General features: G+C 35.0%; 1 protein-coding gene across 5 annotated transcripts in view; it reads left to right on the top strand.

The window, feature by feature from the left end:
* Positions 1–22,380, top strand: part of NBEA (neurobeachin) — a 769,899-nt gene that overhangs the window by 125,524 nt on the left and 621,995 nt on the right. For all 5 annotated transcript variants that reach the window (XM_027877685.1, XM_027877686.1, XM_027877684.1 and 2 more), the window contains exons 7-10: positions 7,426–7,545; positions 7,869–8,015; positions 18,029–18,226; positions 18,948–19,081. In XM_027877685.1, coding sequence (XP_027733486.1) covers positions 7,426–7,545; positions 7,869–8,015; positions 18,029–18,226; positions 18,948–19,081 — 599 coding nt within the window. The remainder of the gene's footprint in view (positions 1–7,425; positions 7,546–7,868; positions 8,016–18,028; positions 18,227–18,947; positions 19,082–22,380) is intronic.

Here is a 22,380-nt window from a genome sequence, read left to right as displayed (position 1 = left end):
GCATTTATTAATTTTCCTCTTTGGAGCTTTGACTCACTGGTCCCCATTCTACTCCCTGGACCAGCTAGAACAAAGTCTGTTCCTTCTTCCATGTGACAGCTCTTCAATTGAAGATTGCTATCATGTCCTCCCTGAAGTTTTCCCTTGGTTAAACCATCTCCAGTTCTCCCTTACCTTCTGTGTGAAAAGCTGTATTGTAAGTTATGCTTATTCTTGAAACTTTATAAGGGCCATGCCCAAGTTTATGCAGAAATTTGTAATCACCAAGGCTAAATTAAATGTCAGCATATTGTGAAGGATAATTATTGCATGTCATCATCACCTTTGACTTTTGTTAAACAAATAAACAATGTAAACTAAAACAATGAACACTAGTGGAACAGTGACATCCAACACTCATTTTGTAATCCCTCTGTGTTTTTTCATTTATCTGAAAAGATTATTTGACATTTTCAAAATAGAATTAACTTTTATTTATTTTCACTTAAATTAATGTGCTATACCGTTTTTAATGAGGGAGGAATAAATCCTAATGATAAAGTTCCATTATTTGTAAGACATTTAGAATTTGAGAACTTTGCTCTGATGACTTTGAAAGGCAGAGAAATAGCAGAACTAGTTTTTATTTGATAAGTGAATTTGTATATCTTGCTTCTCTTAAATCATTTATTAGTTCTAATGATTTAATGGTTTGAATGGTTCACCAAACTTGTATATTTTTACAAATGGACAGTTTTATTCCCCATGGGATCTGACCAATGTATTGCTATAGAAAATACATTATTACTGAATTACTAAACCCAGAGAGAACTCATTCCAGTTTTTGACAGTTTATACAGAATGGAGACAATATTAAAAGGAAGACTCTAAGATGAAGGAGGATTAGGAAAGCTTCTTTCAGAAAGTGAGATTTTAGCTGAGATTTGAAGGAAGCCTGGAGGGAAAGATGAGGAGGGAGAGCATTCCAGGTGTGGTGGACAACTAGTGAAAATGCCTAGATATAGGCAATATAGAGTGCTTTGTGTAAGCAGACCTGTATCAACTGGATTTCAGAGTATGTGGAGGGTAATCATATATAAGAAAACTGAAAAAGTAGGAATGGCCCAGGTCATGAAAGGGTTTAAAAGTCAAATAGAGAATTTATCTTTGATCTTAGAGGTAATAGTTAGCCACTGGGTTGCATAAGGAGTTAACATGGCCAAATCATTTTGGTATCTTTGAGTAGAGAACGTACTGGAGTAAGGAAAAACTTGAGGAGGGGAGTTTTAAGGAGAAGACAATTGTCTGGTATGTGGTAATGAAGACTTGCCACTAGAGTGGCTACTGTGTGCATGTAGAGGAGACAAATATTAGAGATATTGTGAAGGTTGAATTGAAAAAACTTAACATTGGAATATGAATATGGGGTGAATGAGGAATTGAGAATGACAAATAGGTTCTGAGCCCAAGTGATTAAAAGGATGTTGGTACCCTTGACAGTAATAGGGATGTTTGAAAGAGAAGAAGATTTAGAGGAAAAGATAAGTACTGTTTTGGACATAGTGAGTTTGGGATGCCAATGGGACATTCAATTTGAGATGGCCAAGAAACTTTTGGTAGTGTTAGACTGGAGGTCAAGAGAGAGGTTAAGTCTGGACAAATAGATCTCAGAATCACCTGGTTAGAGTTAATTGAATCCATGGGACCTTATAAGAACATCAAAGTAAATAGTGTGAAAGAAGAGAAGATGCATGTTGGATCCTTAAGGAATTCCCATGGTTAATATTTGTGACGCTGATGAAGATCTAGCCAAGAAGTCAGAAAAGTAGTCTGTCAGATAGATGTGGAAGAACAATATCATGAAAACAGAGAAGATAAATTATCAAAGAGAAGAGGGTGAGTGACAGTGTCAAAGGCTGCAGAGAGGTCAAGAACAATGAGGTTTAAGAAATGGCGATGAGGCAGTTAAGGCATCAAGTGAGACTTCTAGTTCATTCCATTCAACAAGATTGAAGACTAGACTTTTTTCCTGATCCTCATGAGCTGTCAAACTTCTCTATAATAGGAATTATACATGAGATAAAGCAATATCAGCTATCTCCAGATATCACAAACCCAAACAAGTTAACAATTCAATGAAAAAATAGCAGAGAAGGCTAACCCCCAACCCTTACCATGTTTTCTCAGTACTCCTTTCCTCACCACCCACCATACTTTAGTAGCAGGACTGCAGAACCAGATCACCAATAGAACTCAATTCTACCATCTCTCCTTTCATTGCAGAAAACCAAAAAACAGAAGACTAATTAGGCTGAGATAGCAGGGCAGCTATCTGTTCTCCAGCAAAGCTCAGCTAGAGAAGTAAACAGAGGAAATTGGGGGAGGACACATTTGGGAGGCAGTGGATTACTCCACTCAGCTTGAGGAAAAGAGTCCAGCATCTAGGTGGGCCAATTCTGTCTTCACATGTGAATTACCTGTGATTTACCTGGATTGGGAGGAGGCTGAGAAGGCTTTTAGGAGAGTGAGTGATAGGGAAATGAAAAACAACAATAACAGTCTGAAACTTCCAAAGATCTAGAGGAAGAAACTAAATTAAAGACCATGAGCCTAAGCCAATATATCAGCAGGAAAGATATTAATAACAGAAGGGAGTATAGCCTCAGATCAGGTAAAAGAGTCCAGACATCTATTAATAAATATGGCAAGACAAAGGAAAATGAATTAACACCTTATCAGGCAGAAGTCCCTGTTGATTCCCAAGATAGCGTGGAACTATAGCAATATATGTTCCTAAATGGTTTAAAAGAAAAATACAGAGAGGATTCTGGGAAGGTGGCAGAGTAGGTCAGAAAACTTTCTGCTATCCAAATTTCCTCCACCAAAAAAAATAAAACAAAACCAGACAAACAAACAAACCAGAACATTGCCTCAGGGCAGCAGAAATAAACATGGGGTAAAGCAGTTGTCCTCCTAAGACAATTTCAAAAGACCCCAGGAAAGACCTGACCTCCAGAATCAAGGTTTGGTCTAAGTAAAGTGCAAACACCTCCAGGCTAACTCTGCAGAATCAGCAAACACCATCCCTTGGGGCAGCTGGTTTGAAGAGGCAGCCTCTGCCTTAGAAACTTTCATCTTGAGTAGGAGAAGATTGAAGAACCTTACATTGTCAAGGGATGCCAAGCACAGCTGTGCTGACCAGACTCATACCAGACTGTGGCTGCCACTTGGGAGACGAAGGAGCTAGCACATACCTGGTGAGTGCAGTAGCAAGGGGGCAGGGACCCTGATGGCTGTGGGCAGTTGCAGGAGAGCAGAGTCCCTGGTTTCAGTTCCAGGGCAGAGAGGACAGCTGTAGTTTGCAGCCACCTGAGGGACCACACGGAACAAGATCATTTGCAGTACACTGTGGTTAGGGCTTTAGCTGTGGCTTAGGAGTGAAGAGGAGAGTCCAAGGTTGGGCCCTGGGACAGAACTCAGAAAATAACAGTAAGAAGGACCTGATGCTTGGGCATCATTCCCTGTACCTCAGGACTAGAACTTCATTACACCAGTAGCTACTAAAAAGCAGAACAAAACAAAAAAATAAAATGAGTAAGCAAAGGAGAAAGAACCCAACCATAGATAGTTACTATGGGGATAGGGAAAATCTGGGTTCATGTGCAAAGGAAGATAATGAGCTAAAAGAGAAACGTCAAATGGTCCCAAGCACAACAACAGTTCTTGGAAGAATTTGAAAAGGATTTTAAAAATCAAATAAGAGAGATTGAGGAAAAATTAGAAAAAACAATAAGAGCAATTCAAGAAAATCAAGAAAAATATGAAAAGAAAGTCAACCAACTGGAAACAGAGAATCAGAAACTTAAGGAAGAAAATAATTCCTTGAAAACTAGAATTGGGTAAGGGGAAACTAATGACGTTCTAAGACACCAAGAAATAATAAAATCAAAAGAATGAAAAAATAGAAGAGAAAGTGAAACATCTCATCAGATAAACAACCAATCTGTAAAATAGGTAGAGGAGCAATAATATAAGAACAGTCAGACTACCTGAAAATTATAATAAAAAAAATAATCTTGATACAGTATTATAAGAAATCATCAAGGAAAATTGCACTGGAGTTTTAGAATAAGAAGGCAAAGCAGAAATAGAAAAAATCTACTGATCACCACATGAAAGAGATCCCAGGAGGACAACTTAATAAGAATATGATAGCCAAGTTTCAAAGCTCCCAGATTAAGGAAAAAATGTTGGAAGCAACAAGAAAAAAACAATTTGAATATCATGGAACTACAGTAAGGATTACACAAGACCTAGCAGTTACTATTTTGAAGGACCCAGCAAAGTTAAGTATCACCCTGAATGGAAAAAAAAATGGACATTTAACCAACTGAAAGACTTTCAGGTTTTTGCAACAAAGACAGCAGAACTTAAGGGAAAATTTGACATATAACATCGAGGAGAAACATAAGGTAAACATTAAAGATCTATTATAAGGGACTCAATAAATTGTTCATTTTGATATTTGAAAATATTAGCAGTATCTTATGATTGTCATCATTATTTGGGTAGTTTGAAAAAATGATATGGGCTGAACTGAGTATGATGGGGCAATTCTAACAAAATAAAATTATATAGGGAGACATAAAAAGGAATAATTACCTCATACAAATGAGGCATAAAAGGAAAAATTGATACAGAAGAAGCAAGTGGGGGGAAGGTGAGTAGTGCTTACTCTCATTGGGAATGGGTTAAAGAGGAAACAACATATATATCTAGGAGGATATAAAAGTCTTATAGATTCAGAAAGAAATAAGAGGGCAAAGGGATAGGTTAGGGGAGAGGATAAGGAACCAGATTATAGACAGCTTAAAAGAGAATGAGAGGAGAGGAAATAGAGTCATTGATTGTAAATGGCTTTCTTAGGAATTCTAGTTGAGAATGCAGGAGAGCTATAGAATGATAGCTAGCAATGATAGTTGAATCAAATTGAGGTTTTTTTATGTATTTGATGGGGAGACATGGGCATGTTGGAAAGCATCAGTGATACAATCAGTATATAGAAAGAAGTTGAAAATCAGTGATAAGGTGAGGATGGTAGAGAAGGCAATCTGCTGAACGAGAATAGGATCAAGGGGAACATAGAGTAGTTAACCTTGTCAGAAAGAAGGGCCACCTCTTCATGTGAGAGAAGATGAAGGAGGAAATAGTGGGGGAAGACATCTGAGTGATATTTATAACCATCTGAGGCTTCAGAGATAAATACGATACATGCTGCAGGTTTTCAGATCTGCATCTCTGCCTGTGGTGTCACTTGGGATAGGGTACACTGAGTGTAAAGATGGCTTCCCAGCTTCCTTTTGCATACAGCAAAAGTGTCGTATTTGATATTTTAGTGATATTTCACCAATTTTCCTCCTTTTTTGGGGTTTCTTGGCAGTGATTTATATATAGAGAAAATATTCTCTGTTACCTCTTTTTTTGATCTATACAAAAAGATATTTTAGTAATTTTATGTGAGAGTAAAACAGAGAGAAAAGGAATGGGGATGAGAGTCTGATTTCCCCCTGGCTAACTCTGTTGAGCCTGTTGTCATAGAGATAGGTAGGGGTCTACTTTTCTTGCCTACTTTTCATCATTCAACTGAAACTGCTCTCACCAAAGTTAACAATGCCCTTTTTAATCGCCAAATCTCATGGTCCTTTCTCAGTCCTCATCCTTCTGAACCTCTCTATATCCTTTGACACTTTCAGTCATCCTCTTCTCCTTGATAGATTTTCATTATACTACTCTCTTCTGGTTCTTCTCCTGCCTTTCTGAATTGCTTTCAGAGAGGACATAGAATTTGTTTCTTGCTCTTAATCTCCCTTGCTGGATCTTTATCCAGGTTTCTCCAGCTAACTGCGTGTCTCCCAAGGTTTTGTCCTGAATCTCTTCTCTTCTTGCTCTAGAGGGTTTCCCTTGGTAATCTCATCAACTCCCATGCATTCAGTTATTTGATTTTCAGATCCATTTGTCTAGCCTTAACCTCTTTCCTGACCTCGAGTTTCACTTCTCTAACTGCCTATTGAATGTCTCAAACCGGATATCTCATAGACATCTTAAAATCAGTATGTCAAAAACTGTACTCATTATCTTTCCCCCAAAACTTCCCCTCTTCTGAACTTCTCTATTACTTTCCAGGGCACCACAATTCGCCCACTTGCCAAGGCTCTCAACTTAACATTTCATCCTTAACAATACAGTTGCTCTCATCCTGCCCCCACCCCCATCCAATAAATTGTCAAGCCTTTTGTTTCTGTCTTCATAGCTTTCTTCTCCGCACTGATACTGCCACCACCCTACTACACACCATCATCACCTCACACCTGGACTATTACAATAAACTACTGGTTGGTCTCCCTGCCTGAAGTCTCTTTGTACTCCAGTCCGTCTTCCCCTTAGCTGTCTGAAAAGGATGATCTGACCATGTCCTTATACACCCCTCCATAGTCCACTAGATATGAGATCCAGTGATACTGGCCTCCTTGCTGTTCATTGCACTAGATTCTCCATCTTCTTGCTCCAGGCATTTTTATTGGTTATCCTCCATGCATATAACCCCTCACCTCTGCCTCTTGCCTTCCCTCATTTCCTCCAAGTCTCATTTAAAGTCCCATTCCAAGATGGGCAAGTTGTCTTTCCCATTCCTCCTTAACTTTAATGCTTTTTCTCTGAAACTCTCCCCAGTTTGTATATATCTTGTTTGTACATTGTTTTTTACTTGTCTCCCTCATTAAACTTGAGAGCAGGAGACTATTAAAAAAAGTCTAGACCTGAATTAAAGTGTTAGCATTAAGGTGTTGAATTAAGGTGTTGGAATGGAATGGACAGACAGATGAAGATCTATTCTGAAAATACAGTTGCTAAAACTTTTAAATTTGATATTCAGAGCAGTTGGAGGATAAAGAAGAGCTGAGTATAACTCTTGAGGTTATCAGTATTAACAGCAATAGTAAGATCAAGAAAAAAAAGAGATTTCAGAGAGAAGAGGTGGAATTTGGTTTTATATTATAAAGTCTTAGATTTTTTTTTTTAGCCTTAATATAAAACATTCCCTTGGAAACATATATTTTTTTTAAAGTTTAATAAATGCTAGCCATAAATTAGGGACTAATTTAATCTCTTCCTATTCATCTATGCCTAAATATGATAACAAAGATTCAAAAATAATTCATAAAAATTTAGCAGTTAGCAGGTTTGGTAAAGCAAACTACTTCTCTATTTTGACTAGTGTGAAATACATAGTTGGTATCAAGCGCTTTAAACTTGAAATATAATTATTTTTCTATGATAAATGGGGTTTTGTCATCTTATGTGATATAAGCATTTTCATTTTTATTTGTTGTAATTATAAAAAATTTGTTTATGCACATTGTTTCCTTTTTCTTTTTCAATTCCTTTAAGTGGTATATGATCAGCATTGTTCATATCTACAATCGTTGGAGAAATAGTGAAATACGATGTTATGTTAATGGTCAGCTGGTTTCATATGGTGATATGGCCTGGCATGTTAATACAAATGATGTAAGTTTATTTTCTTTATTATTTTTTAAGCTTCTGTCTTTCACTTATTTTTACTCTTTTGGTGTGATTAGAACTAAAATGGTGGTGATCATTGTCTGAGAAGTTATCAGTGAATATTGAAAATAGAAGTACATTTCATTTTTTTAAGTAGGAAAAATATAAGCATTATTTGAAGAAAACTGCTAAAGGTTTATTTGATCTTAATTTTTTTATTATGACACTGTATTCTGTTTTATAGTAATTAAGGGAAAAGTATTTTGTTTAGATGTCACTCAAAAATAGTGCATTTGACATTATATGTGTACTTTTTTATTTTTAAACAGAGCTATGATAAGTGCTTTCTTGGATCTTCAGAAACCGCTGATGCAAATAGAGTATTCTGTGGTCAACTTGGTGCAGTTTATGTGTTCAGTGAAGCGCTCAATCCAGCACAGATATTTGCAATACATCAATTAGGACCTGGATATAAGGTGGTAATTAGTATCTTATTAAAATTTTTATGAGCAATATGAAACTGCAGATATAAAATGTTATATAGATTAGTATCTAATATAAGTTCTCTTTTAAATTTAAGTAGAAGCAATAATAATTTTTAGAATTAAAATATGACACCCTAAGCTTTATACAATTTCCATTATTCTTTTTCTCATTCAGCATTTTTTGCCCCCTTGTTCTTGTGTGTTACCCTTCATTGAATTTTATAATGTTGATAAAATATTATATTAATCTGCTATGCAAAAATAAAAAAAAATAAACCTTATTTTTATGAGACTGGATAAATAATTGTTAAAACAATGCAATAAGGAGAGCTGAAATAAGTTTTTAAAAACTCTTGTGTGCCTTGATTTGATATTGTTTAGATTTAGGGTAAAGAGGTAACAAAGGAAATGAGAAAAGACATGGACATGAAGATAACATGGTCTTTTGCTGAAATAACTGAACTTCAATCCCCTCTACTCCTCAGCCTCAGTAAAGACTATACAAAGAATTTAATACAACCAAAATATTTTGTATGAATTTGTTCACTTTCTATTTTGTTTATACTAGTCTTTCCCATACTTTTATACTTTTTGAGGGATATAATTATTTTATTGTGCTTCTAGTATTCTACAGTCTGCAAATCCCTAGGACTTAGTTATGTCAGGAAAGAAATTGAATTCGAAGACTTTGGAGAGTCTCCAGTTTGTATAACATTAGGGAAATAGGATGTTTTCATTTAATTCACATGGAACATAATGACATCCAAAATGCTAACTTAAATATTATACATTCTCACCAAAGTCCTTGCAGTCCTGTTGTACTGCATTGATAAGACTTGATTGTGGATAAAAATTAATATTGAACTACTAAGTTCTAAGTGACATGAAGCAGAGGTACCAAATTTTTAGAAACATTTCGTTCTTTACTCTCTGAAAGTAATGTACTATGCCGGGAGTTCTTTTGGTTTTTTTTTGTTTTTGTTTTTGTTTTTTGAATGGTAATTTTTATTTATTTTTTTGTTTTCAACGTTTACTTCCACAAGATTTTGAGTTCCAAATTTTCACCCCATCTCGCCCCTCCCCCCACCCCAAGATGGCATGCATTCTAAATATCCTTTCCCCTAGTCTGCCTTCCCTTCTATCTCTGCCCCCCTTCTCTTATCCCCTTCCCCTTCAATTTTCCTGTAGGACAGGATGGATTTCTGTACCCCATTTCCTGTATTTCTTATTTCCCAGTTGTATGTGAAAACAATTTTTTTAAACATGTGTTTTTAAAACTTTGGGTTCCAAATTTTCTCCCTTCCTCCCTCCCCACCTACCCTCATTGATAAGGCAAGCAACTCAATATAGGCTATACATGTGCAGTTATGCAAAACACTTCCATAGTAGACATGCTGTGAAAAACTAACCCTATTTCCCTTAATCCTATCCCGCCCACCCATTTATTCTATTCTTTCTTTTGACTGACCCTCCTCAGAAGTACTTGCTTCTGATTACTCCCTTTCCCAATCTTCCCCCCTCTCTATCATTCCCCTACTCTCTTGTCCCGTTACCTCCCTATTTTCCTGTAGGGTAAGACAGATTTCCACACCCAATTGAGTGTGTATGTTATTCCCTTCTTAAGTCAAATCCTATGAAAATAAGATTCACTCACTCCCTCTCACCTTCCCCATTTCCCCTCCACTGTAAGAGCCTTTTCTTTTCTGTTGTTTTTTGTTTTTTTGTGGGATAATTTACCCTATTCTATCTCTCCCTTTCTGCTTCTCCTAGTACTCTCTCACCCCTTAATTTTATTCTCCAGATATGACCCCTTCATTTTCAACTCACCCTGTGCCTTCTATCTATCTATCTATCTATCTATCTATATCTATACATACGTACATATAGTTTTTTTCCCCTCTAACTACCCTAATACTGACAAAGGTCTCATGAGTTACAAATATCATCTTTCCATGCAGGAATGTAAACTGTTCAACCTTAGTAAGTCTCTTATGATTTTCTCTTTCCTGTTTACCTCTTCATGTTGCACTCGAGTCTTGTATTTGAAAATCAGATTTTCTATTCAACTCTGGTCTTTTTATCAGAAATGCTTGAAAGTCCTCTATTTCACTGAATGACCATTTTTTCCCCTGCCGGATTATCCTCAGTTTTCTGGATAGGTGATTCTTGGTTGTAATCCAGTCTCCTTTGCTCTCTGGAATATTGTATTCCATGCCTTGCAGTCCCTTAATGTAGAAGCAGCTAAATCTTGTGTTATCCTGATTGTGTTTCCACAATACTTGAATTGTTTCTTTCTGGCTGCTTGTAATATTTTTTCCTTGACCTGGAAACTCTGGAATTTGGCTACAATATTCCTAGGAGTTTTCCTTTGGGGATCTCTTTCAGGAGGAGATCGGTAGATTCTTTCAACTTCTGTTTTGCCCTCTGGTTCTAAAATATCAGGGCAGTTTTCCTTGATAATTTCTAAGATGATGTCCAGGTTCTTTTTTTGATCATGGCTTTCAGATAGTCCAATAATTTTTAAATTCTCTCTCCTGGATCTATTTTCTAGATCAGTTGTTTTTCCAATGAGATATTTCACATTGTTTTCTAATTTTTCATTCTTTTGGATTTGTTTTACAGTGTCTTGATTTCTCATAATAGCTTCCAGTTGCTCCATTCTAATTTTTAAGGAAATATTTTCTTCAGTAATCTTTTGGATTTTCTTTTCCATTTGTCCAGTTTTACTTTTTAGGGCATTCTTCTCCTCATTGGCTTTTTGGACCTCTTTTGTCGTTTGGCTTAGGCTTTTTTTTAAGGTGTTATTTTTTTCAGTATTTTTTTGGGTCTCCTTTAGCAAGCTGTTGACTTGTTTTTCATGATTTTCTTGCATCACTCTCATTTCTCTTCCCAGTTTTTCCACTACTTCTCTTACTTGCTGCTCAAAATCCCTTTTGAGCTCTTCCAAGGCTTGGGACTGATTCATATTTTTCTTGGAGGCTTTGGATGTAGGAGCTTTGACTTTGTTTTCTTCTTCTGGTTGTATGTTTTGATATTCCTTGTCACCAAAGTAAGATAATATAGTCTGACTCTTTTTACACTGCTTACTCATGATCCCGGCCAATTTCTTGAGTTTTAAACTCTTTGTTAAGGTAAAATTCTGCTTCCAATGTGAAGAGTGTACTGTCCCAAGCTTCGGGGGTTTGTACAGCTGTTTTCAGAGGTAATTCTAGGGACCTGTAAATTTTCAGTTCTTCCAAGGTGGTGTGATAAGGGGCGAGGTGTTTCCTCTCCACAGCCACAACAAGCTTCATCACACCAGCTTTCCTCCTAGCCTCAGGACTGCCCCTCAGAACTGTGACCCAGATCCAAGCACAGGTAAAGCAAGAGATTTCTACCTCAGCACTGGCAAAGAGATCCTTGCAATCCCCCTCTGATCAGCCACTCGATTCCCCCTCAGTCCGTGGGCTGGAAGCTCAAGAAAAGCTGTGGCCCTGGGCCGTGCTCGAGACTTGTGCTGCTTGAGACTTGCGGCTGAAACCTAACTCCTCTCTCACCGCAGTCACGACTTTTCCCACTGACCTTCCACGTTGTCTTTGGTGTTCCTGGGTTGAGAAGTCTGGAAACTACCACAGCTGCCCACGATTCAGTCCTCTGAGGCCTGCTCCAGGTTCACTGTGGCCTGCTTGCCCACACGGAACTGAGCTCCTCTCCCCTCCCGGCGCAATATACCTTTGCAATCAACCATCCAGGCTGTCTTTGGCTGGAAATTTGCTTCACTCTGTCTTTTTGTGGGTTCTGCTGCTTTAGAATTTGTTTAGACCCATTTTTTTAGGTATTGGGAGGGCTTTGGGAGAGAGCTCAAGACAGTCACTGCTTTCCCTCCACCATCTTGGCTCCGCCCCAGGAGTTCTTTTGTACTAATGTTTTCCTTTTGATTTTTTCTATTGTATTTTGGAATAACTTTTAAAATAGAAAAATTAAAATATAAAAAGTTGTAGTTTGTTTAGGGAATTTTACTATTTTGGTGAATGTGCCAATACCACATCAGTACTGGAACTGTAATAATTTTTGTCCTTTGTATGAGGAGATTATTATATTGTATTATTAAGAGAGAGAGAGGTAATGAGATACAAAAAAACACATTATCTCTGGAGTTAGGGGACATGAGTTCAAATCCTGCCCCTGATGCTGACTACCCATGTGACCTTGGGCAGGTAGCTTAATTTTCTCTTTTTCCTCACTGGAAAATAGAGGATTTAGACTAGATGAGTTATAGTTCTAAATCTATGATCCTATGATTCTGTGATGGTCTTTTAAGGCCAAGGTTTTGGATTGATTTTTTTTTAAACCATAGAGATTAATTTTCAGCTGACTTTTTTTTCTGTTTATATATCTCTTGATTCCTCTTGATACTATTTATTCCTCTTGATACCATTTGTAAGAAATTTGGCTGGAATCATAGGTGTACTTGGTAGCCGTGGAACAACTGTGTCATTTGGTTTATAGAGGAGTTAAATCTGTTGACTTCAATTCAATTTATACATTGTGGTTCACAGTAGTCCTTGAAATAAGAGATAATTATTTGTGCTAAGAGTCTGCCTACTTGAGATTTAAAAGTAACATACTTTTTTTTTCGGTTAAAATATTACTGACTGAAGTGTAGGGTATGATATTTATCACCTAAAACTCTTAAGTTTAGGGAATTAAATTTACTCTCAAATTTACTTTACACAAATAGTACTTATAATATAGAATTTTTGGATTTTGTAGTGTAGTTTTAGTATAACTGTGCCCTTTCTTCCTCTATCTGCAACCAGCTGAACTGCCATGTTATGGTAATGATCTTTACTTTGCCATGTTTTAAAAGTAGCAGATTTGTGAACATGGTCCAAAATGAAAGAATTATTAATAAAGAAATCATGAGTTATCAATCAAACCTTTTAGTCTTTATTTAACCCTTTTGTTTATATTGTAAGCTTGGTCCTTTGAACTGATAGACCAACAGGATTTTTTTCCTTGGAAGGCTGTTTTTTATTGTAACCTTATTCTTTGGAAGCTAGACCACTGGAGTAGATTTTAGTGACCATGTTTAACAGAGCTCTAGAGTAATTTCCTGATCATTATTGCCTATTTGCCAGTTGTCTGACAAATGTTGCAACAGAAAATTGAACAAATCTTCATGGTTTGGCAAGGATTGGACAATTTTGGTAGGAAGATTGAATCTTAGAGCTGAAAGGGAATTTATCATTTGTGAGTCCATCTAAAAAAATGAGAAAACCAGCACCCATAGAAATTAAATAGCTTACCCAAGATCACAGGGTTGATGTCAGATTTGGTGAAGGACCCTAATTCATCCTGATTTGTTAGTCCAGTGAGTTTTCTGTCATAGTACAATGAATTCTTTGTTTTGTATCCTCATATCACAGAGATGTTGTCACACATTGTACAGAGGTCTCTTCAGGTGAACTTCCTGGAGAAAGACCAGGAAATTCAAATGAAATGCAAAATAAGAATAAATAAAAAGGATCACTGTGGTAAAAGTTAGTATTATTAAAATTGTTTAAATCTTAAATGACATTTATTATTTTTTGCTACTTTGTGAAGAATATGAGTGAGTCAAATGATCATAATGTTAGATTTTCTTCAGTTGCTATGTTTTACTTTGAATAAGTTTATTTTATGTAAAATAGTAATTTAAAAATATTTCTTGTGAGGCTTTTTTGCTTCTCTTTTCCTTTGATTTCATTGGTATCAGAAACTGCTAATGTGGAAACTGTATACCAGTGTAGATCAGTATCTTGTCTGTTATTCATAGTCTTAGAGTGTTCTCCAGGAATTTGGGAGTTAAGGGATTTATAAAATCCCTTGTCAAATAGATTTTACATGTCCGAGGTAGGACATGAACTTATAGGGGTCTTTGTGGTTCCCAGATTACTATTCTCTCATTGCTCCTTTTCTTTTACGTAAGTGATTTTTCCAAATTTCCCTGTATTAAGTATAATTTTTATGTCTGATTCAGAATATTTACCAGACAGCGAAGTTCATGTTTTTAAAATCAGTGAGAAAATGGATCACTTAATAGGAATTCATAGCAAATTTAACTGGAATACCTATATCCATTAAGTAAGGGAAAGTTCTGTTTAACTTAATTTTTCTTCACACATCCTGTTGTTTGGAACTAAATTTTTATTGACCATTATTTTCAATATTGAAGATTTGGTAGGTGGTATTTTAATTTAGAGTTGGGGTAGAAAGAATTTGAGGAGAGTAACTGGAATGGCTAATGTAAGACCTGCACCATTCTGTACATGTTCTCTCTACTACCATTCATCTTGATAGTTACTGTTGCTTCTTTTTGTGCCATTTTGCTAGCCATGTACAACATTTACATAGGATTCCCCCTTATTTCGTTTATCCCATGATATGCCATGACAGATGATAGTAACATCTTTGGCTTTTACTCACCCTTGTTTATTTGGTGTAAATTCTCTGCCTTGTTATTTTTTCAATTTTCAATTCAATAATTTCAGTCTTGTTTTGTTAGTACCATATAACATTTACATGAAATCTCTGTTTAGTGATTAAGAGGTTAAGTGTTTTAAAATGACCTACGGTGTTTCCATCATTTGATTTCTTATCACATGTTTCTACTTCAACATGATTTCTTCAAGAATTATCTGAAGGCTTGTTCCTGGCCTGATTTGTATTTCAAAGACAAAGCTAGGATTCTCTCCCTCTTGCACCTACCTCCAAATCTTTGGAAATATCATGGGAGATGGAAAAAATGTTGTTTTCCCCCCCTTCATATGCTATTTCTAATTTATCTAGATAGAAAAGGGGTGGGGAACTTGAGGCCACACGTGGCCCTCTAGGTTCTCAAGTATAGCCCTTTGACTGAATCCAAACTTCACCGAACAAATCCCCTTAATAAAGGGATTTGTTCTGTAAAACTTGGAGTCAGTCAAAAGGCTGCACCCAAGATTCTAGGATAGAACCTGATTTCCCTAAATTTCTTTTGTTTTCTTCTGGTGGATAAATAATCCTGCATATAATTCAAATTGGTGTACCTTAAGTAGTGGGGTTTTTTGTTTGTTTGTTTGATTTTTTTTTTTGGCGAGGCAATGGGATGAAGTGACTTGCCCAGGGTCACACGGCTAGTAAGTGTCAAGTGTCTGAGGCTGGATTTGAACTCAGGTCTTCCTGCATCTAGGGCCAGTGCTCTATCCACTGCGCCATCTAGCTGCCCCTAAGTAGTTTTAACTTTCAAATAATCAACTCTATGGTACTGTAAATTTCTAAATATAACATCATTAATACATTTAAATGAAAATTTTTGCTTTGGTGAATAAATCAAAGAATAATTGAGAAGGAAAGAAGTAAAACAAGTTATAATTTTTAAGAGTAGAGAGTTAAACAGTATTCAGAGCAGACTAAATAAATGGTGTTATGGCTTTACACAAGAATTGACCATTTGAGTCTAATTTTTCCCTTTCTACTGAGACCTGATCAAGAAAATAAATTTAAATTTCATTACTTGAAATGCCTCATGCTTCAAAAGATTCATTGTTTTGTCATTATTTGTACTCATGCGGTTGCATTTCTTTTACGTAATAGATGCAGGTGCTTTCTTTTAACAATACATATTCCAACACTTGGTGTTTGGTACTTAGTCTTTCAAAATTGTTATGGCCTATCTGGTGATGAGCTTCTCCAAACATAGCTAAGCTAGTCTTGGAACCATACTAAAAGCCTTTCCCATTTGATTATACCTGATAGAGCTGGCATAAGCATAAAAAACCCAGGGGCACCTCTGTATTCTGATGATGCATTGCAGATGTATTTAGAGGACTTTAAATGTAGTAATGTTGAATTGCAATTTTCATCTACTGCAAGTTTTACCCTTCAGATTTAAAGAGTATAAATGACAGTACTACCTAAATTAACATATTTATTCAGTTCCATCACAATCAATCTACCAAATGATTATTTTAAAGAGCTAGAAAAAGCAATAATGAAATTGATCTGGAGGAACAAAAGAATCTTAAGTGAAATAATGAAAAAAAAATGAGAAACAAGGAAACCAGATCTCAGAGTATCCTACAAAGCAATAATCATCAAAATGACATGGTGCTGGTTAAAAAAAAGAAAGATCAGTTAGTGGAAAAGGTTAGGAATACAGTATACAGAAACTTGAAGGAATCTCGTAGCTTAGAGTTTGATTAACCCAGAAACCCCACCTACTGGGTTAAGTACTCATTATTCAACAAATACTATAGAGAAATATGAAGAGCAGTCTGGCAGAAATTAGGCTTAGACCAGCACTTCACATCAGTTAAGTTCCAAATGAATACATTACGTAAATATTAAAAAGTGACATGCTAAGCAAATTAGAGAAACAAGGAAGATGTTTCCTGTCAGATCTATGGATAGGGGAAGAGTTAATGATCAAAAAGGTATTAGAGTGAATCACAGAAGATAAAATCAACAATGTGCTGGCACCAGCTTGAACCATATGTCAACATTTCTTGCATTTTGTTAAATTTTCAGTATGTATATTTACACCTCAGAAATAGGGCAAACACTACAAATTAGGGCTTGACTTAGTTTTGTTGATTGCCTGCACATAAAGTGATAGAGAAAATGTTAATAATACAGAACAAACTTAAAAGTTTGTTATATGTGCACTTTTTTTTTTCCCCTGGAGAGCCATTTGTTAAGCATTTACCTGTATATCTTTGGATCAGATGGACAATTTTCATTTTATAAAACTGAAATATTTTGGCACAGACAAAACCAATATTGTTAAAATTAGAAGGGAAGTAGCTTACTAGGCAAAAAAGTCATTGCAGCAAATTTCTCTGATAAAGGTCTTATTTTTTAAGATACATAAGAAATTAATTCAGATTTATAAAAATAAGAAAGCAGTTTGTCCATTGACAAATGATCAGGGGATTTGAACAGGAAATTTCAAAGGAAGAAATCCAAACTGTCACGTAGTTCCAAATCACTATTAATCAGAGAGATGCCAATTAAATCAACTCTGATGTTGCCCGTTACACAAACTGCATTGGCAAGAATGACATAAAAGGAAAATGACAATTGTTGAAGGGGGTACAAAAAAATAAGCACAGTGGTGTGTGGTGGAGCTGTGAATTAGTTTAACCCTTCTGGACAACAATTTGGAACAAAGCTTTAACTAAACTGTGCATACCTTTTGACCCAGTGGTATCACTGACAGGCCTATACTCCAAAGAGGTCAAAGGAGAAAAAGACCTATATGTTCTCTCTCTCTCTCTCTCCCTCTCTCTCTCTCTCCCTCTCTCTCTCTCTCTCTCTCTCCCTCCCTCTCCCTCCCCCCCCGCTCCCTCTCTCTTTCCCTCCCTTTCTCTCTCTTCCTCCCTTCTTCCCCCTTCCCTCTGTCTTCTTCCTGCTCCCGTGTGTGTGTGTATGTGTATTCTTTTTACAACGGCAACAAACTGGAAATAACTGAGTGCCTATCAATTGAGGAAGGACTGAAAAAAAGACTGAAAAAAATGTTATGGGCATGTAATGAAATATTGTTATGCCATAAGCAATGAATAAAAGGAATGTTTAAGAGAAACATAGGAAAACTTATATGAATACAGAAATAAATGAAATAAGCAGAACTAGGAGAGCAATTTATACAATAACATCATTGTAAAGACAAACACTTCTAAAGGACTTGAGAACTCTGATGAATGCAGACTAACCATAGTTCCAGAGGACCAGTGATGGTACATGCTGCTCACCTCTTGACTAAGAAGTATTGGCATTAGAATGCATAGATGAGACATATTTTTGGACATGGTCAGTGAAGCAATTTGTCTTGCTTAACTATACATATTTTTACGTGGATTTTGTTTTCCTTTTTTTTTTTTTCCAATGAGGAGAGCAAGTTTCAGGGAGAGAAAATATATACTTGTCAGTTGAAAAAAAAAAGTCAGAGTATTATATGTTGCTTTTAATTTCAGAACATTTATTTTCCTATTGTTTTTTTACAGAGCACTTTCAAATTTAAATCTGAGAGTGATATTCACCTTGCTGAGCATCATAAACAGGTTCTGTATGATGGGAAACTTGCAAGTAGTATTGCCTTTACATATAATGCTAAGGCTACTGATGCTCAGCTATGCCTGGAATCATCACCCAAAGAAAATGCGTCTATTTTTGTACACTCCCCACATGCTCTCATGCTCCAGGTTTGTTTTCATGCTGTGTTAAATGTTAAAATCGACATAATCTAATGTATACTACTATACTACAATGTTTGCCCTCTTTGATTTGGCTTGTTTAAGTGTAGTTATTACCTACTATTTTCTTGGGATAGAATTTTCTTCTATTTCAAAATTACCTTATCACATTTTAGTAGCAAATATAGTATCTTTTATTGCATAGCTGTTGTATTTAGTTTAGTTTAATTAACTTCTTTGATATAAATTTAAAATTTTATTGATTAGATGAGTGTATCTTAGTTTTTTCATGAAGGGAGTATGGTATAATGACTCTGCTGTCAAGTGTTCATGTATTCATATCCAAATTCTGACACATTATTAGCATGATATCGGGCAAGTTGTTTGTAGAATCAGAGAATTTGAGAGTAGGAAAGAATCTCAAAGGCTATCTAGGCCAACTCATACATGCAGGTTTAATTTTCAGGGGTCCTAGTTTTTTCATCTATAAAATGATGGGGTGGCCTACAAAGTCTGTCATTGTTTATGTCCAGCTCAATATATGATCCTACTTGTGTTTTTATATGATATTATGTTATTCTATACTATAATATTTCATAATTACATATTAAAATTTGCAGGTTATTTTAAAAATAATATTGCATGTATGTTATTTATTAATACATAGTAGTGCATGCTTATGGAGAATATTAACCAAATATTTAATACTTACTGTGTTTTTTAAACATAGGATGTGAAAGCTATAGTAACACACTCAATTCACAGTGCAATTCACTCAATTGGAGGTATTCAAGTACTTTTCCCTCTTTTTGCACAACTGGACAATCGTCAACTCAATGATAGTCAAATGGAAACAACAGTCTGGTAAGTTTCTGTGTTATATATTATTATTGATATTTAACATTTGGAGATCATTGATGGTATACTTAAAAAAACCAAATAAATCATAAAACCTGGTTCTTAACTTTTGAAATGATAATATAAAGTTTTAAAGACACTCAAACTTTCCTAACCATCTGAAAGGAATACTTGCTAGATAGGCTATCGAAAATTCTTATCAGTTTAAACCTCTATGTTATAATTTAGAGTAAATGTTTAGACCTAAAGTCACTTTTGCACACTTTTTGTTTGTGTGGGTTACCTATAGGAGTTCTGCTTAATTGAAAAGAATATTGAGAAAATGTTTATCTATTTATATAATGATTTGACTGAAAGGCGTTTAATTTTATGTTAAGTAGTGAAATTGCTTTGTAATGGTGTTTTCAGGGCACAAGGCAAGAAGAATATCTGATAATGGGTTTTTTCCCAGCCTTTTGCTATTTGTAGTTACATTTCAGGGAAAACATGACCATGGTTTATATAATACCATGCAATATGATAGGTTTAGTGGAGTTATCTATGTGATTTTTACAAGCAAATTCTTAAAAGTTCTTTTTCTTTTTAAAAATAATTCAGTTGATACAGTCTAATTTAATGTTACACATTAGGATAATATGTTAGACATAAAATATGGAATGAAAAAGTCCGTATATGAAATTTCATTTACTGTTAGGTTAATTTAGAAGAGAAATGAGATATAGGAGCATCAGTCTTTTACTTAGATACTAATGCAAAAAAATGTCATGAATTTATATACATACATATATATACACATAGATATATACATACCCATATTTGATAATTTTTGATGGATAAAAATTAATGAAATTAGGGTATAAAGAAAAATCCATTGTTATGTGAGCATGCATTTTGCTTATTCAGCTTACAGCAATCTCAATAGTATTCCCCCCAATAGAAATATATGTATTTCAATCAAATAACAAAGAGTGAACAAAAAAAGTGACTCTAAAGTTAAATCATGCAACTCCCATCTGTTCTTTGATTACTTTTTTTGTAGCAATATGATATTATGTAAAGAAAATCAGTAATTCTGTGGTTTGTCCCTACTGTGATACAGACTTCATATGTGACTTTTCATAATTCTTGTAACCTTTATGTTTTTACTATAGGGAGGATACTTCTTTCTTGCTTTATTGAGAGATGTACTTAATAGTAATTTGATGTCATCAAAGTACTCTGAACAAAATGTCTAATATAGAAGTAGGAGTCGTGGAATTCCTTTACTAAATATTTTCCCCAAAATAATGTCATAAATTTTTTATCATTAATATAGAGTTTATTAAATACCATGTGCAAGGAGTTGTGCTAAGCACTGAATCATACAATTTGAAGATTAGGGAAGAGAATTAGCAAGATAATATACTTGAATTTGTGTCCCATGAAGAAGATAACATGTAACTGATCATGAATTTTTTTTTATACAGTCCTGGAGATGAAAGGGTCCTCAAGTTATTTAACCCTATTCTTTTGCTTCAAGACAGGGCTATCTTTTATATCTATTGTAATCACACTTCTTTAAAATCTGAAGATATCAAGTTTTTGCCACCTCCCTTGGATTCCTATTTCAGTTTTAAATTTACCATTACATGAGGACATGAATTCTTTTATATAACCTAAACATCTCTCATTCTAGGTCTTTGTGTAAAGATGGAGGACAAAAGGGACAACATCTTCTTAACACAGGAATATTTTAGCATTCAGTTCTTCCTTTTCCCCTCCTTGTCTTTACCCTGAGGAGCTTCTACTCTTTGAGTCTTCTCTGTTTGGATTAGGTTATATCCTAAATATATATCATTCTATAAGGCTATCATTTCATTCTTAGGCATATATTTTGTTTTGAGACTACTATTGTGTCTATTATGTGATCAGTTCTTCCAGTTGCATTATTACTTTAGTTTTTTTTCATTGCTAAGTAAATTGATATCTAGGGTTGTAAGTTTTCTATACAAATATATACATTAATAGTCTAATAACAAAAGGATTTTAAAGAGAAGATTTTAGAACTTACTAAGTTGCTCAGTACAGTCTCTTCCTGTACTTGATGATCATAGGTATGTGGCCATAAGTCAGGAATTTTTTAGCACTTCGGGATTTAAAATATTGTATATTCATTGAATTGAAAGGGTCCTTGAGAAGACAATCATTTTTCTTTTTGTCACCGTCATGCCTAATGGCTCTTTTTTGTTAAAAATCATGGAAGATTTTGGTGATCATTCTTGCTACATTTCATTCTAATTCATAATGGAATGCATTTTGAGGAGATTCTTCTATCTCACCCTTGTACCATCTTCAAGGATTTTGAATTCTTATAATTTTGTAAAAGATTGGTTATCACCTGTTCTCCATATTGAATATAGATATGATTTGAGGAAATAAGATTAACTTTAAATAGCATTGTAGATTGTTATCCCTTTGTCTTCTTATTTTAGCATAAAGCATTCTAGTTCCCATGACACCTCCTGAATACTTTCAGAGCAGTCCCTTCCTATGATTCTCACTCTTGATTCCCTTTCTGACTTTTGCTTGCCACCTGCTTGTTGTTGAGGACATTTATATGTTGCATCAGTCTATGGGTTCATAAATCTGGCAGAAGAGAGTTCTGTTGTAAAATTCTTTGGACTTAAACTTATTCTAAATACCAGAAACAAATGGTCAGTCTCTGTTTGAGGCCAGAAAATATTGGGCAGTTTTACAAGGTAGATAGTTTATGGCAAGAATCCCTTTTATTTTTACTTGAACTATAAAGGCTAAGTTTTGTGTTTTAGTGAATTTTTTGATGTTTTTAGAATGATTCTTTTATTTCACTTCTAAGATTGAGTATTATGGTTGCATAAAGGGAGTTGAAAAAGTTTAATATAAAACAAAATATCCAACAGAAGCATAGTCCTTTTCTCTAATATGTTGTTAAAGATTGTAATGATTTTATTAAAAACATTTGCTTTTTTTTTTTTTGGAATATTGAGCAGTTGTGTAGAATTTTATTTATCTGGTATGGTTTATGTGGGTTGCTTCTTTAAGAGACTGCATAGTTCTGTTCAGTCTTACAGTGTGGTGTTCAGATGGTATTTTGTGTCATCAGTGACTTGAATGTTTCAGTATGATAATGTATATTGTTATGAAATTCCTGTTTTCAGCAGGACTTATGCTTGAGATTTTTGTAGTAGTGATGATAATTTGTTTTGAATCATTTACTTGTTTTCTCTGTCCTATTACTTGGTAACCTAAGACTGGAAGGCCAAGTCTGTAGTTTAGGTGGTGGGAAG

The sequence above is a fragment of the Vombatus ursinus genome, unplaced genomic scaffold (assembly GCF_900497805.2).
Source record: "Vombatus ursinus unplaced genomic scaffold, bare-nosed wombat genome assembly UNPS02014813.1, whole genome shotgun sequence".
Taxonomy (NCBI): Eukaryota; Metazoa; Chordata; class Mammalia; order Diprotodontia; family Vombatidae; genus Vombatus; species Vombatus ursinus.
Note: the sequence above shows the minus strand (reverse complement) of the source record. Positions and strands in the feature narration are given on the sequence as shown.